The sequence below is a fragment of the Dreissena polymorpha genome, chromosome 4 (genome assembly GCF_020536995.1).
Source record: "Dreissena polymorpha isolate Duluth1 chromosome 4, UMN_Dpol_1.0, whole genome shotgun sequence".
NCBI classification, from domain to species: Eukaryota; Metazoa; Mollusca; class Bivalvia; order Myida; family Dreissenidae; genus Dreissena; species Dreissena polymorpha.
In genome coordinates, this window is record NC_068358.1 from 7,335,041 (window position 1) to 7,352,544 (window position 17,504).

General features: G+C 33.9%; 1 protein-coding gene across 1 annotated transcript in view; it reads left to right on the forward strand.

Moving 5' to 3' along the window:
- The first annotated feature begins 3,012 nt into the window (after positions 1 to 3,012).
- Positions 3,013 to 17,504, forward strand: part of LOC127877241 (leucine-rich repeat-containing protein 74B-like) — a 28,112-nt gene continuing 13,620 nt past the window's right edge. Inside the window, exons 1-3 of the mRNA XM_052422927.1 lie at positions 3,013 to 3,415; positions 16,080 to 16,305; positions 16,967 to 16,981. Of these exons, the coding sequence (XP_052278887.1) occupies positions 3,368 to 3,415; positions 16,080 to 16,305; positions 16,967 to 16,981 (289 nt within the window). The 5' untranslated portion in view covers positions 3,013 to 3,367. The remainder of the gene's footprint in view (positions 3,416 to 16,079; positions 16,306 to 16,966; positions 16,982 to 17,504) is intronic.

Consider the following 17,504-nt stretch of genomic DNA (forward strand, 5'->3'; position numbering starts at 1 on the left):
GACTTGTATCTAACTGAGGCTTACTTCCGTATACACAGGGCGAATTGGACATGGGAAAAACGGAGCGAGTTTTAATGCATAAGGTAAATGTTTCTTCGAGATAACAAAACAAAGACGCCGTCGCGCTATTTTGGAGAAAAATATGTTACCAACCACCGTTGTTGGAACTTACTGGAGACACGTTTTACCGGTTCCTGTTGCGTGTTTTGTTTTGAGGCTTTGACCTGTAATGGACTGTGTTCGCCTTATTTCTCAAGTGATTGCACTACGAACAATTACCGAGCATGTGCGTAAAGCTACACAAATCGGTCAAAATCAAAACAAGATAACAGCATCATTTAAATTATTATTATTGTATTTTTATACACATTATATAAACATGCATTTAGTCTGATTTATACGTCTTTGTCTGTATATAGTTCCAACTTCTATTACAACCTTCACTGCCTTAGCTTATAGAGATGATGCTTAGATTTACCAAATACCAAGTTGAGTGAAATTAACTTATTGCTTTAAATTGTCATAGGCTATTTTGTATTTAGTAAGTTCATATAAAGAGGACGTCGACGTGAATACATCAAATAGGATTCACGGGTGTAAAAACTATGCAATGACGACCTTGTTCTCGGAGCAACGCGGCGGCTTGTATTTGTTCGTGGATAAAGATAATGCTTTTGAGAATGTGGTTTGCATTTTTTTTAAGTTAAAAGAGCCACATCAAACAAATATTTTTTGCAACGGTTTTCTTAATAAATGGAAAAAAACCAACAACATCTACTGCTGCAATATCCTCTTTTAAACGCTAAGAATGATTTGAGATGCCGTGGACGCGGTGCAAGTTCAATACTTTTGTCAGGACCATGCGTGCTTTTTTCAATAGCACACATCTTAAATTTTTACCACTAAGAAACGCATTTTGACGCATTTGTTTTGTTTAAGAATGTAGCATTGAATTTAAGACCTTTCTTACTGGATTCATGTTTTTAAGGCTTCATTTATTACCCTTAGATGCTGATGATCAGCAAACAGCATAAAACCTGAATTGACGGCGAATTACTCGCACACTGTTCTAGTGTTATGCTGTTTGTACATAGCCACCTTAACTTTGCTTTTGAATGCGGAAGAGTTAACCCATTTATGCATAGCGTCTAGAAAAAAGGCCTTTGCAAACAGCGTAGACCCAGATGAAACGCCGCATGATGCGGCGTCTCATCAGGGTCTGCGCTGTTGCTTAAAGGAATTTCTGTAAGAAATATTCTAAATATAGAAATAAATATACTAGACATCCCTAATTTTGGAACTAAATTGATCCAATTCAGAGTGATGGAAGAGTCCACTAGGCATAAATGGGTTAAGAAGCAATTATTTTCAATAATCCTTCCCGAAATTATACGAATTCGATAACAAACTGAAGAGGACTATTTTTACGTTTCTATTTTACTATTTTGTTTCATGTACATATCGATAAATTTGGTATTTAAAGTTAGAGTGAAATTTGAACTTATCTGTACTTTTACCAATACAGCAGAACGGTTGATAAAATGTTAACGCAATATATTTAATTAGAACGTTTCACGATTTAAGGATTTAATGTGCTTCGTTAAAAATAAAACACCAAAACACTAGACTCCGACATGCTCTTCTTGTTTGACAGACAAACGTGTGAAGATCTTTTGACGCCGTAGGACGGACAATATCGCTGCCTTTGCAAATTATTGCTACCTTCGTATACTGCGTTTGCACAGCGTGTACGCTTTAACGATTGCTTCATTGATTGGAAAAAAATATTGATTAGTTTTATTAAACACCTAAATATTGATGCTAAAACCATATACAATGTATATTAAAATGAAACATCAAGAGGCGACAAAACGACAATATACCCAACGATAACGTGAAACTATCTTCGCTTATATGATGATCTCAGTCCAGAATGCAATATGTATGTACCATTGCAAATATTTAATAAATAGAAATAGGGACTGTATTTTCATATGTTGTTCCCTTGTTTTGTTAGATGCTATGATACGTATAATCTTTGGCTATAGAAAGATCCGCAAGTTATATGTAATCATATGCCATTTAGTTGTAAACGGATACACGGTCCATGCACAGGGTGCATGTCAACTAGTTAATTGTTCTTTTGACAACTTTTATGAGCTAAAACTGATAAAATTATCACCATTTTGTTCAGGAATATGTCTTAATGTCAAAAGACATAAAGTCATCAGCGTTGCACATATCACATAACTGTTTTACGAGTTCTTATGTTTTGCAAAAGAAGTTATTCGTTTTCAACATCAAAATTCAGCAATTTTGTATGTTTCGGCGTTTGTGTTGGATCACATTTTTCATAAAGGATATAAAATAACATAGACGTTCGAAATAGCATATTTAACGACATTGTGACCGGTTGATGCATAAACGCTCTCAGGAAGAATGAAGACAACTGGAGCCTTGTTCTGAGAAAACTGGGCATAATGCATATGCGTAATGTGTCGTCCCAGATTAGCCTGTGCAGTCCGTACAGACTAATCAGGGACTACACTTTTCGCCTAAATTGGATATTTGCTAAGAATAGACTCCATTTAAACGAAAAATGCCATAAAAGCGGAAAGTATATATATATATATGTTTCATATATATAGTATATAAAGTATATATATGTTTCATATATTATCGTTGATAACATGCAATCATGCATCAAAGGGCATCCGCTGTATCCGTGATTTAACATTTGTCGATGTAAAAGAGCGTTGCCTTGTTAATCGAAGACCGCATTATGACGATCAATAAATCATGATCGAGTATCAGTTTCATATAGCGTCTTCAGTGGTTCAGCTGTTTAAATTGTGATATCTTTATCCCTGGATTAGCGTTTAATCGTGTTAATCTACTTAACTCTATTATAACTCTAGTTATTCATTGAATTTACCTTCAACGTGATCAAAATGAGCTCGTGCGTTAACAGATTTAGACAAAGGACGCAATATTGAATAGCATCGCTCTGGTATAACAATACAATATACAATTATTTTAAGCATTGGACCTTAATTTTTTTGTTCACGTTTGTGCTCTAAATGAAAAAGCGTCTATTCGTGAAGTGGACATCGCTGATAAATATATGATACACAAGAGATACGCAAATGCACTAAAATAGATCATTAACCCAGTATCAACTAAACTTGGCATCGTATAAATGATACGTACCATGTATATTTATATTATGTCATGATTGCCATAGTGTGTCTATATGTGAAATAGTACCAACGCAAGTGTCTGCTGGAGATGTAAACCGGTTGGATTTTGGTGTAATTATTCGAGACGTTCAGTAAATACGGATTGGGGATTTGAACAGCGTCTCACAATGTCATCCATAGCAGCAGACTTTGAAACCATGAGCGGCAAAAATAAGGTCAGTTTCTCATAGATACAAGTTATGGAAAATGTTATTTAACTAATACGTTGATGTACGTTTTCGGCAGGATTAAATCATTCTCATCAAAGTTTTTATTTTATTTGATATCATTTACACCCATAGTTGCATGGATTGCTTAGTGTTTGATAGATTTAATCGATCTCTTATATCACAATTTTACTGCTTCTTATTTGTGTAAAAGCACAATTAAACTCTTGACCGCTTGTAACAAAATGCTCGATTCCGAAACATACAGAAATAATTCTTCATAACACATCAGACACGGTTCACCGGTAAATAAAAATAATTAGAGATGTAATAATCTTAACAAAGGAACGAGCTGCATGTAATGAGGTAATCGTGGCAAAAGATTTGAGAATTACAGGGGTTTCGAGACAGTTTGCAGAATGGTACAACTGCGAGTTCTAATATCAGGCAAAAAATCGTGGGAAGAATGTCAAAATATTTGCCATTTAGTACCCCAACCAGATCGGACACTACCGGTAATGTAGACAAAAACATTGCGTTATAGGCATGGTCTGCTGGGGCTGTCAGTTTTAGATCCACACAAGGAACTGTAAGTCTTCCAAACCGGCGTTCAAACAAAATGGACCGTGTTCTGTGAAAAGGATGTTTAATCCATGTGCGTAAGGTGTCGCCCAATATTAGCCTGGGCAGTCCACACAGGCTGATCAGGGACGAAACTTTCTTAAAACGAAAAACACCAAAAAGGCGGAAATTGCCGTGCCTGATTAGCCTGTGCGTATTGCATACATCTGACACGACACTATACGCACATGCATTTAACCCCCTTTTCACAGAGCGTGTTTTGTTTAGTAAGTAGTGGATGTAACAAATATGGTTTCTAATGATGAGAGAAGACTGTCAGAGATTTTGCACGAGCTAGATTCTAAAGAGGTATGGGAAGAGTATGTTTACGAATGTTTCGTCTGATAATTATTTTAGCAATACGGACGTGCGACTATGCGATTAATAGATACAATACATATCACATGAGGTTGTTTCCTTTTCCAAAATACAACTGTTTTGCCTTCTTTTGGAATGAACTGTAAGTGAGCTGTTAGTTCCGATATCAGTGTTATTTTTTAAATATCGTGACTGTTTTGTTTTTCATTTTAAACGTTTGATATGTCGACATTTGTACGCGTTTACTAATTACAAATTTACGACCGCTGCCAATTAATTATGATCGATAACGGGTTCTAATGAACGCCGTAAAATATGTATATAAAACCCTGTTGAATGTAAGAAGTTATAAAACCCATTTCCTTTGATGTTTGATTGTACATGAAATTAAACGTCATTACTTACGTAACCAATTATTGAGTTTTACGGGAAGAATTGCTAACGTTTATTTCCTTATTGATTTATTATTGATTCTAGTTTTATGTTACTTTATATATGTTGTGTGATCGCATACGTATGCGTTAAATATATATATATAATGCATATATGGAAAACACCGCGATCTTCATAAAGGGCATTTGCTTATCCCGAAAAGTTAAAAAAAGAATTGTTCCAGTTTCCCCTATTCTATCTACGTGCCAAAACTGCCAACGTTCTTGATATCATGAAGGTTAATGCAGCCGGGTTAATGTTTATGATGGCATTTAATTATGAATAAGATTTGTTTGTATACAACCGCAGTCTGAAAGTTTCGCGTTTAAAGGTTTAAGTTCAAGTTATAAATAAGAGCGGTGATAACAAAAGGAATCATGTCATTCTCACTTGTAACTTAAATGCTATAATGCACTTCAAATGATGTGAAAGTCCGTTTTATATGCTCAGGAGTTAAAAAACATTGCAATGACATTAATTTTCATTTCGTATTTTATAGGGTTTCATATGGTTTTTTCATTGACAAAGTCATTCAGTGGAAACGTATGCTTACAGTGAACCAACATTTTGCCACCTGTTGACATTTCGTCACTTACTGTATAGAAAATGTTTACCAGATCAAAAATCAATTTCGTATCTCTCTGTAAGTGGGTAAATGATCTATCATCAAACGACATAATCCCATTTGTGAATTAAATGTATTTTTCATGCACGAATAGTTATAAGACTCCGTATTTTTTTGCGCTTATTCAACGATGGATCGCCATTTAAGGTAAAGCTGTGTTAAAAAGCACTTTCCATCTTTATATAAATGTAGCAATTGGCCCACAGGTCCGATAAAGGTGGCATACTTTATTATGAACCGTTTTCCCTGACACGTAAACAATTTCGTTTCTAACTGGTACTAAATATATCTTAGTCCTCCCATTTAAGCGTTGCATCTGGATTCATTGATGACTTTAAGTGGTGTTTGAATACATTGTTTGCCGTTAATTAAAATTTCGTAGTGTCTCCCAGATTTACCTGTGCAGTCCACACATGATTAACAGCGACGACACTTTCCGCGTTAATGGAATATTTTGTTAAAAGGAAGTTTCTTCTAAACCAAAATTCAGTTTAGGCGGAAAGTTTCGTCCCTGATTAGATTGTTTGGACTGCAAAGGCCAATATGGGACAACCCTTTATGCAAAAAGCCCCGTTTGTTTTCACGACGCGGCTAATCTGCTTGCGTTAACCCATTTATGCCTAGCGTCCTGAAAAAAAGGACTTTGCAAACAGCGTAGACCCAGATGAGACGCCGCATGATGCGGCGTCTCATCAGGGTCTACAATGTTTGCTTAAAGGAATTTCAGTAAGTAATATTCTCAATATAGAAATTAATATACTAGACATTCCTAATTTTGGAAATAAATTGATCCAATTTAGAAGGATGGGAGAGTCCACTAGGCATAAATGGGTAAATTTAAGTTCAACTGCATTTAGTTACGAACATGTTTTACAGCCTGTATAGTTCAGATATAATCGTTTGACTCCCAGTTTTCGCATCACTGCTTACAAAGTTGTCGACCGGTATTTTCACTGTTTTTGATTACCTTCCATGCGAGACACAATAATAAATTAAGCATTTATCGTCAAATTTATGTAATAAATCGATATTCTGGGATTAATCAATTATTTACTTTTTTCATATAACAATGAGTAGTCTGTTGCCCTGTTATTTAAACCACTTGAAAGTTGCAATTCCTTTTTAATATTTATGAACACAATGTCAACTTTTTTTATTAAAATTGTATGTCTTTACTACCAAATAAAGATAATATAATAAGCATATAAGATGTTTTTTAAAAATGCCAATTTAAGGAAAGAACCATAGCAACCCTGATTTGTTTATTTTTCTCCGTCAATCTGCAAACTCTAAAATTTTGTAATAATATTGATACAATTGATAAAACCTATATTTTATTTAACTAATGAACACGTGCTTTCTGTTTATAATATATTTTATGTATTGGCCTTTATACAACAGTTAAGTCATTGTTTACTAAATTGTATTTTATTTCAAATAAAATAAATATTTCATTTGCTTTAAACAAAACATAACATTTATGTAATTTAGTTGTCTAAATACTGAAAGAATGCATGAAACAACAGAAAATAATGATATATTAATAGGATTTGAACGAAATATTATTGCTAAGTTAATTTCCTCCTTCCATTCAATAATTTTACACTTCATTGGCACAGATTATTTACCATTGTGATGAATCCCGAAATGACAAAAGGACATTTAAAGCTTTACTAATACGGCTTGTTTCATTTGGTCATTTGGAAATTGGCGAAACAATTGTATTTGTTTTTTGAAATAATAAAGCCATGAGTAAATACTTCTTTTTATCACATGCCTTACCCTGTTTCCCATGTAACATAACATTACATATGTTTCATATTACAAATGTGTAATACAACATTTGTAAGCGTTTTCATTGGCTTAGTTTTCGTTTATTGACCAATCGCATTTTGTTATTTCGCTGAAATGACGTTGCAACGTCAAATGACGTCACAAAATGTAAAAAACATTCGGGATTTATCATTATGTTTGCGTGAATAATTATTTAATTTGCTCATTTTAAAGCATGTGATAAAAAGATCTGACACTCGTTGTCATATCATACCATATTTTATAAACTCGTCCAGGAAATTCGTTAGTAAGCTCGCCAAAGGCTCGCTTACTACCAACAAAATTCCTGAACTCGTTTAATAAAAAATGGTATGATATGTCAACTCGTGCCAGATCCTATATATATAATTTTTGTATATATCGCAAAGGTGACAGACTGAACATCAACTGGTTTAATTAAACAAGTTTCTAATAATATCATGATTCTATGCTAGATGTGTTTCTTAAAAACAAAATACAAACGCACTAGAATCGACCCCGTTCTACTCATTAGATAGACACATGTTTGAATACCTCTTGACGCATTTGGAAGGATCTGCACTTTTGGAGTTTAATTCTGGTAACCATCACTTTCCAGTATCGTTGTCTTTGGATTTTATCTCTACTTACTTATCTTACGTTTTTACGCAAGTCAAGCTTTAACTATTTAATAATTTGAGCTAAGTTCTTTAACAGTTTCTACCGAAATTAGTCCTTCTAGACAGGCTCATTAAGGACGACACTCTCCGCCTCAACTAACTTTCGTTTTAAAAGGACTTCCTTTAAACGAACATGTTCATGCATGCGGAAAGTGTCGTCCCTTTTCCCAGAACTAGGCTAAATTGTTTTGAATAAGCATTTTATTAGTTCCATCTAACACCTAAATATTGATACTAAATTGATATTCATTTAAATAAAGCATCACTAGGCATCCGAACAACAATATAAACCAACAATATGAGTCGCGTTCTGAGAAAACTGGGCATAATGCATGTGCGTAAAGTGTCGTCCCAGATAAGCCTGTGCAGTCCGCACAGGCTAATCAGGGACGAAACTTTCCGTTTTAAATGAAGTATTTTCTAAGCAAAATTCCAATTTAGGCGGAAAGTGTCTTCCTTGATTAGCCTGTGCGGACTGCACAGGTTAATTTTGGATGACACTTTACGCACATGCATTATGCCCAGTTTTCTCAGAACACGACACATCTTGTGAATCTAAGTTAGATTCTCAAGTGCAAACCTTTCATTTATGTCAAGACTAAATATTATGTTTATTTGCCAAGATTTTTTTTTATAAATGGGGACTGTATTACAAGATTGTGTGACATATATCGTGACTTTGTTTTATTTGATCGTTTTAATGTTGTTTTAATGATGTTTTATTAACATGCGTATGATCTATGTCCATTCAAAGCTCCGCAAGTTATATGTTATGACCGGTACACGTTCCACGTATAGGGTCACACGATACTAGATTATTGCTGTGGTGTCAACAGTTTGGAGCTTTAATAGGTCACATGCTCAGATTTTGTTCACTAAATTAGGTCTAAAGACATTAAATCATCAGCTATGTACGCTGCATATTGAGGGTTTGTTATGATAAGCGTAAGCAGTTATTATATTCAACATAAATAGTCCTCAGAAAATTCATTTGTCGTTGTATCGAACAATTTTGTCGCGGTTAATATTTTTCATAAAGCTTAAACAACAACAATTAAAAAGAGCATATTTTATACCGCAAAATGAAAGATTAATGCAGAATAGCAAGCAGGGATATTTAAAACAAATGAAGCGATTACAATGTATTGCAAATGTTAATATGATTGATAAATTAAAATCATGCATCAGAGGACATCCACAGTACCAGCGACTTAGAATTGTCGATGCAAAAGAGTTTGCCTTGTTAATCGAAAGTCGCATTTTGTAAATCAATAAATCATATTTGAGTATCAGTTTCATATAACGTCTTCAGTGGTTCAGCTGGTTTGTTTATGCGATATGGTGATATATTATCCCCGGATTGGCGTTTAATCGTGTTAATCTACTTAACTTCATAAGTTATTCAATAAATTAATCGTCAACATGACAAAATGAGCTCGTGCATTAACAGATTGAGACAGCGGACCCACAATTTACTAGTATCGCTTTTGAATTACAATACCTCGTTTTGACAATAATTTGCATCAGTGGACATGCTATTTATTATTCACGATTATTCTATAAACGAAGAAAAAGGACTATTCATGTGGAATACAACGCTGTTTAATAGATGATAAGATACACGCACTATACGACAATAGATCGTTAATCCAGTATCGACCGAACTAGGCATCGTGTACATGAAACGTTCAACCTTACATTTTGTCATGATTGCTATAATTGAACTATTCGTGAAAAAAGTATCAACGGTAGTGACCGCTGGAGAATTAAGGCGGTGTGGATTCTGGTGTTGTTGTTCGACACGTTCTGTTTATAACGATTAGATAATTTCACAGCGTCGTACAATGTCATTCATGGCAGCAGACTTTGAAACCATGAGCGGTAAAAATAAGGTCAGTTTTTCATATATACAATTTACTGAAGAAGTCAGTCAGCTATAAGTTTTTGTGAGTTTTCGACATGAAATTATTGACACAAAGTCAACAAATTCTTATTTGATATACTTCCATTGTTGTACTTATTGGTTTGTGCATTGTGGTTCGATTTTATAATATCCTAATTCACTGCAACTTAATTGTGTAAAAATAATATTAAATTAATCACTTAAATTAAACGCACATCTTTTGTCTACTTAATAACAAACCGTTCCATTCCAAAACACATAGAAATCATTCTTCATCGCACATCGAACACGGTTCATTGGACAATCACTTTATTAAGAGATATATTCATCTTAAGAAATTACCGTGCTGCACGAAACGTGCAAATCACGGTATAAAATTTAAGAATTACACGAGTGTCGAGACACTGCATAATGGTTAACAATTGCGAGTTCTGATATCAGGCAAACAATCGTGGGAAGAATGTCAAAATATTCGCCATTTAGTACCCAAACAAGATTGGTAATTAATGAAGACAAAACATTTCGCCATGGGCCTGGTCTGCTGTGGCTGTCAGTTTAAGATCCACACAGGTGATTTTAAGTCTTCCAAAACGGCGTTTAAACGAAATGGACCGTGCTCTGTGAAAAAGGGGGTTTAATGCATGTGCGTAAAGTGTCTTCCCAGAATAGTCTGTGAAGTACGCACAGGCTAATCAGGGACGACACTTTCCGCCTAAACTGGATTTTGCAACGAAGAGGCTATTTTTAAACGACAATTATCATAAAAGCGGAAAATGTCGTCCCTGATTAGCCTGTGCGTACTGCACAGACTAATCTGGGAAGACACTTTACGCACATGCATTTAACCCCCTTTTCACAGAGCGCGGCTCAAATATTATATTTTACGTGATATGTTTTGTTTAGTAAGTAGTGGATGTACACAAAAAATGGCTTCTAATGATGAGAGAAGAATGTCTGAGATTATGGACGAGCTAGATCCTAAAAAGGTATGAGAGAGCACTGTTACGAATGTGACGTTGGATCTGTTACTTATTGTAGCGATACGGAGGAGCCGCTGTGCGATAAAAGAAAACATTTCATGACGCTTGTGGTTGTTTCTCTTTTTGACCCACAAAATATTGGTTTGTTCTTTTTTTAATGAATTTTATGTAAGCTATAAACTCCGATTTCAGCTTAATGTTTTAAATATCGTGGTTATTAATTTGTCGTTTTAAACATTGCATACGTCGACATTTTACACGTACTTAAAACCCTGTTCTACATTAAGTGCCACTGTAAATTATTTCTGAAAGGGGCCTTTTCACGTTAACGTAAATTGACAAAATACAAAAAAAAATGTTTCAGATGCGCAAATTTTTGTTGTAATTATGATATTTGTGAGGAAACAGTTATACTGAACATTTACCATGCTCTAAAATATCCATTATAATTATGCATCTTTTGACGATTTAAAAACATGAAAGTTAGGAAGCGTTGCAACGCGAAACGATTGAATTTTTTGGAGAGTTCTGTTTTTGTCGTTATATTTTGTGATACTACGGCGATTGCTTATATAAAGTATAAAATTCATATCTAATTGTATGAGCACGGATGGCCGAGTGGTCTAAGCGATAGACTTTTACTCCAGGGGTCAGTGGTTCGAGCCCAGTTGAGGGTTACTTTTTTTTCTTGAATTTTATTCATTTTTTATTAGTGGAACTATTTATATCTAATGTAAGCATTTATCAATATAAATCATTAAATAGACAAACTTCAAAACATGCCAAAATGTGTGAAAATGCCCCTTTAACGGTTTCTAATAAATAAAGTAAAATGCTTATACAATACCCTGCTGAATGCAAGAGGGTATACAGCCCATTTCATTTGATAAATGCTTGTTCATAAACTGTCGTTAATTACATATCCTATTATTTAGTATAAAAACGGGAAGAATTGCTTATGTTTTTCCATTATTTATTGGTTATTGGTTCGTGTTTAATATTACTTAATGCATGTCGTGGGATCAACCATACATCCATTACAACAAATTATAGATCTAAAACATCGTTACCTTCATTACGAACATTTTCTACTCCCGCAAAATTGTGGACAAACTGATTACACTTGTTAAGGTGTTCCCTTATACTACCACCTACATGCCAAAACTGCCAATGTTCTTGATCTCATTACGGTGCAAGCAGCCGAGGTCATGTTTAAGATGGTAGTTAGTTATATAGATGGAGATTTGTTTGTACACAAACGTACTTTGTAAGTTTCGTGATTGGGGGTAAGAATGCAAGTTCGAAATGAGAACGGAGAACTATAAAAACACTAACTATGTATAATATCGAAGATCATTACACTTTTAACTAAAATGCTGCCAGTTACTTAAAATTCAAATGGTGTGAATGTTCGTTTCTTTGGCTAAACAGTTCATTAACACTGCTTTGACATTAATTGAATTTTTTAGTTAACTTCCTTATGTTTATACATGAATAAAATAATGTAAACGGTGAACCGACATTTTGGACCCTGTTGACTTTTCGACACGGACTGTGAACCAATGGGATGAATTCATAATGTTCACATTTTCGAAATTATACACCGATTTAATAACCGGCAGTCTAATTTCCTGTATATTTAGTCACTTTAGCGTGGCAATGCATTTTTATATTTGACGAAGTTAATTTCAACATTCATCTTAAAAATGTTTGTGTTATCAACAAAATAAAGGCAATATATTTTACATATAGTATATTGCCTTTGTAAGAGGTGAATTCTAGGAAACACCAGAGCAACCCTAATTTGATTACATCTCTCTCGTCAATCTCTTTAGTCATTTTGATACGAAAACACTAAACTTTTGAACAATATACATTGTACTAAATTTATTTTAATCGATTTCATATATGTCTAACTAACATAGGCACTCAGTTTACAAGGTATTTATTTAGTCATTGGGTTTCACAGAATTGTTATAGAGATTTTTGCAAAATCTATTTAAACAAATTTAAACTGCACCTGTTTTAAACAAAAAATACATATATATGGTAGAGATGTAGTAAAACAGATAATGGACTTCTTTTTTATCAGCAATTTCATACATATTTCAAAATATTGTGTGGCGGAATCTTTTGGAATGGATGAAACATTTAAAAATAAGGATATTTATTTAAATATGAATTCAAAAACATATTATTGTGTAGTTGTTTCCCCTTCCTCTCAATATTTCAACACTTTCGTAGCACAAATTATTTTCCATTTAATTAAATTGCAGAAATGTCAAATCTAAAACTTAACCCATTATATTTTGTTTGCTGTGGAGACGGTCGATACAATTGACTTACTTTAAAATAAACCACGTTGGAGTAATAACTGTTTATATCGCGTAATTGATTATATATAAACATCAGCTGGTCGCATAATTTCCTCACGGATCATTTAACGATTCATGTTTACTTCGAAAGGCATCGGCCTTTCAATGACAATCGAAACGAAAAACATTTCTATGCTTCGTTTATTTACGTTTTTGTTTGTACTTATAAAAATATTTTAGCACCATCCTTAAATCAGTAAGCAATTTGTGTTTGTTATTGCTACTGTCGTGATAGCAGCAAAGACTTAAGAAAATCATCGCATATTTGTGACATTGCACAATCACTGCATAGCGATCTGAACAAATATAGATTACAGAGCAAAACCAATACGTCTAAATTATTTCTCACAGTTAAAACTATTGCACATTAGTCCCATAAGTAGGACAGGTTTATTTAACAATACTTCTATTGTGCGGAATAAAGTATCATTCATCTAAATTGGCCTGGTCGCTTAGGCTAAAAAAAATTAAGTACACTTGATCTTTATAAGCCTACGCAATCGGTCATGGGTCTATAAACAATAAACTAAAATGTATGAAAGCAGTTAATGTTGGAACGAAAACATTTACCATTTCGATATCAGGTGCTATTGCGTATGTTTTACAAGTTACATTGATATTTCTATAAACTATTGTTGTTAGATAAATAACATTCATGAAATTACATACATTCCAAAACCGTTACTGAAATAAGTGGCTGAATGAGCTTAATTATTTGTAGAGTCAAGTATATTTCAGGCGTAACAGTCTTAACGAACTGATATCCAGATGTATAAGGTTTATACTTATTCAAATATTATCATATAATAGACTTAGGTAAAAGAAAATAGTATCGGAACAGGCAGGCCGTGGTATATCGACTTCAAAGAGAGAAAGTAGGATCGGAGATTACACACATTTTGATTTTTTTTATATAAATGGTTTTTTTCTTCACTGGTAGCGGAATATAGCATTCGCTTTTCTTAATCTGAGAGAATGTAGGCGTTGTTGGTGAATATACGGGTCTGTGACGAAAAAGCATATAAAATGGCTTTTTCGCTAAGTCGATATTAATGCTATAAAGATATTGTTTAGTATTTCCACCGATCAGTCAGTTGATCGGTTAATGCTAGATATACTTATAAATTTGGGTAATTCAGGAGGAATGTTTGTTTTGTCAACATATTTGTTGTTTAGTTTATCACAAACATATATAAGTCGCGTCATTCAAAACTGGGCCTTATACCATATGCGGTATATCTGTCCCCAGACGGCCCTGCGTAAATCGCAAGTTGACTCGGGGCTACAATTCCGGCATTTGGCATAAGACCCATTTTTGCATGCCACGGCCCATATTTGATTGAAGGACGGGTTGCAATCTTCTCTTTTCTACTTTTTCGGGCGTATAGGATTCGATCGCCATTGTTTTGTCATGTTGACACTGCTTTACTTTTTTCTATAAGAGATAAAACCATAGAAGCAACGCAAAAAACACTAGATCATAACGCACACCTGAAAACACAAAGCGTATAATACAAACGAGAACTTACAGGGATCTATGAGTTGTGGATTTGTAAAGGACTGAACGTTCTTCCATATATTTGCATGCGGCCATTCTGCTTTGCTTCCACGAAACGAAACATAGGATAGATCTGTATTGATTTCAAAATGAAATTATTGAATTATCATCCAATCGGAAATTCTCATTAAAACCTAAGACATAATCGTTGATTGCCAACCGCTTCATTTCATCTATCAATGAAAGCAACACAATATTAGCTTGTATTAATATGGGATGACTGCTGGTATGTTTAATGGGATGTATGCATGTACTTCTGATGAAATGTATCTAACAACTTTAAGCCGTGCTATGTGACGGGTTTAATGCATTTGCGTAAAGTGCCGTCCCAGATTAGCCTGTGCATTCCGCCCAGGCTAATCAGTGATGACACTTTCCGCCCTTTAATTTTTTTTTTCGTTTACAGAAAGTCTCTTCTTTGCAAAATTCCAGTTTAGGCGGGAAGTTTCGTCCCTGATTAGCATGTGCGGACTGCACAGGCTTATCTGGAACGACACTTGACGCACGTGCATTTAACCCCTTTTTCGCAGAGCACGGCCCATATAGATTGTTATCAAGATAACGAGGCGCGTCCTTCATCCCACCGTGTTTATAGTAGAATACAGTCGAATAAAAAATAACCAAATATATCATCAATAAAGTGTGTTATAAGACATCGATTATTGATACATCCTTATGTGGAATGAGACAAAAATATTTAACTACATTTTTTACTTTGAATAAATGATACCATGTTCGCAGTCGTAAACTAATGTCAATTCATGAACTAATTAGTCAAATCATTATTAGTAGAAGTTGTAATATAATTCATATAATTATTATTACTATTATTTTTATTTTAGATTACATATGCAACAAGTGTATTATATACTGAAAATATATGATAAACGTGACATGATTCTTCTTAATCATGCTTTGTTTTGTTATACTAACGATGTACATTGTGCAAGTCATAATAAAACACAAGTTCATAATAAAACACAAGTTCTCTCCTGTTCTGTTCTGTTCATGTATGTGTTGCACGTCACAACAACCTCGCTGATTGCGGTACATAGCAATATGTTCTTTACGCTGATGTTAGGTGATTTACAACGGACTTTATTTACTTATTAATTGAGTATAGTGTTTTTAATAATGTGACATACAGGTACATTTTTTATTATATTCTTCGAACTCAAATCTGCACATTTTGAATATGTATTAATCTAACAAAAGGTTATTTATAAATAGATTGCTATTTATTTCACTATAAACACTTTGTATTCCAGTTAAAGAAAACATTAACAACACGTTATTATTTCATATTAAATGGTTATTATAAATGTTTTCTGCAAAGTTGTTTTGCCGCTTTGAGTTAATTATGATAATGATGAATGACTTCGATTTTTAGTTCGATATATGGAATCTCATAAAGCGCGCAAACACCACAGATCCGTACATCCTCATGGCCAAGCACCGGATGAACAAGAGCGTCCAGCGGAGGGCGCGGACGGCCGGGCGGGTGATTGGGCGCCGGAAGCGCCGGACTTCGACCGCCGACAGCGTCCAGCATGAGAGTACCCGGAGCCACACAAGTACGGAGATGTACGACGATGAAGAGGAGTTTGATTTTGACGGTCGGTGATTAGAAATAAATTATATTTTTGTGATATTTTTAAGATGAAATAACATATGGAAATTAATAGTTTGTTCTTTGATGACTAAGTACTTTTTTTCAGGGAAGAAACATTGTACATGTGCTTTTTAAATAAAAATTGGTAAACGAAGTTCATAGAAGTATAATTTAATCGGAAAGACTTATGTTTATACTTTTTTTTATTGTTGTTATTAAATATCAAACAGCACCCTTCGAATAGGTGTTCTTCTATTGTAACAAGTGTCTGTAACATAATGTCTACTTTGTATAAAGATCTGTTTTTACACGGCATAATAATAAATTGACAACTATGTTCAGTGATCGTGACCATGATTAATACCCCAGATCATAATATCGGAAATCATTTATACAAACTATTCACAACAACCCTTAAAGTTGGTTGTTTATGTTTTAAAACTCATTCATCTATTGTGTTCAATGTTTTTGTACTGACAGTTCTTTGCCATTTATAAGAGATCTGATACTTGAGGTTTTTATAATTATTATACGTTGTAAGCACATGTGCATGCATCTCTTTAATGCGAATAATCGTTTTTTCTAAAATTGATTGTATGTTAAAACTTTGATTCCGGAAATGCTTATGAAGCTAAAACAATTTATTGACAAGTTTTTACTTGCAGAAAAGACAACGTTACGTAAGTCACAAAACTCTATTTGGTGCCTGGGTTTTGCATCACATTTCACATTTCCTCTTTTTTCTTTAATGCATGAATTATCAGTCCTTTCCATTTAATCATACTCTTTTCTCGAAGTGGACCAATATATCTAAAATGTTGAATGCTTCATTAAAACTCTCTTAGTTCAATATATTGTATCCCTCCGTTTTTGTATTATTGCTGTTCGAAGTTTATTTGTTTATTATAGTCTCATCCAATATTTACATTTATCACAGTTTTGCACATATAAAACAATAAGATAAAACATTGGCCACTCATAAAATGAGTTATAAGAGACTTTTACTGCTTATCAATGTACTTAACATGACAATCAGTATGCATGTTAAAAGCTATATTGCCACCACCAATCAATTTAAATTCAATTTGTCATTTAAATTTGTTACCGAAAAATATCCAACACTGTAAATTGTGACATTATTTCACAAATAGTTAGCCACCAAGAGAAAACATTCCACCATCAAGGCATACCATGATAAGCTGA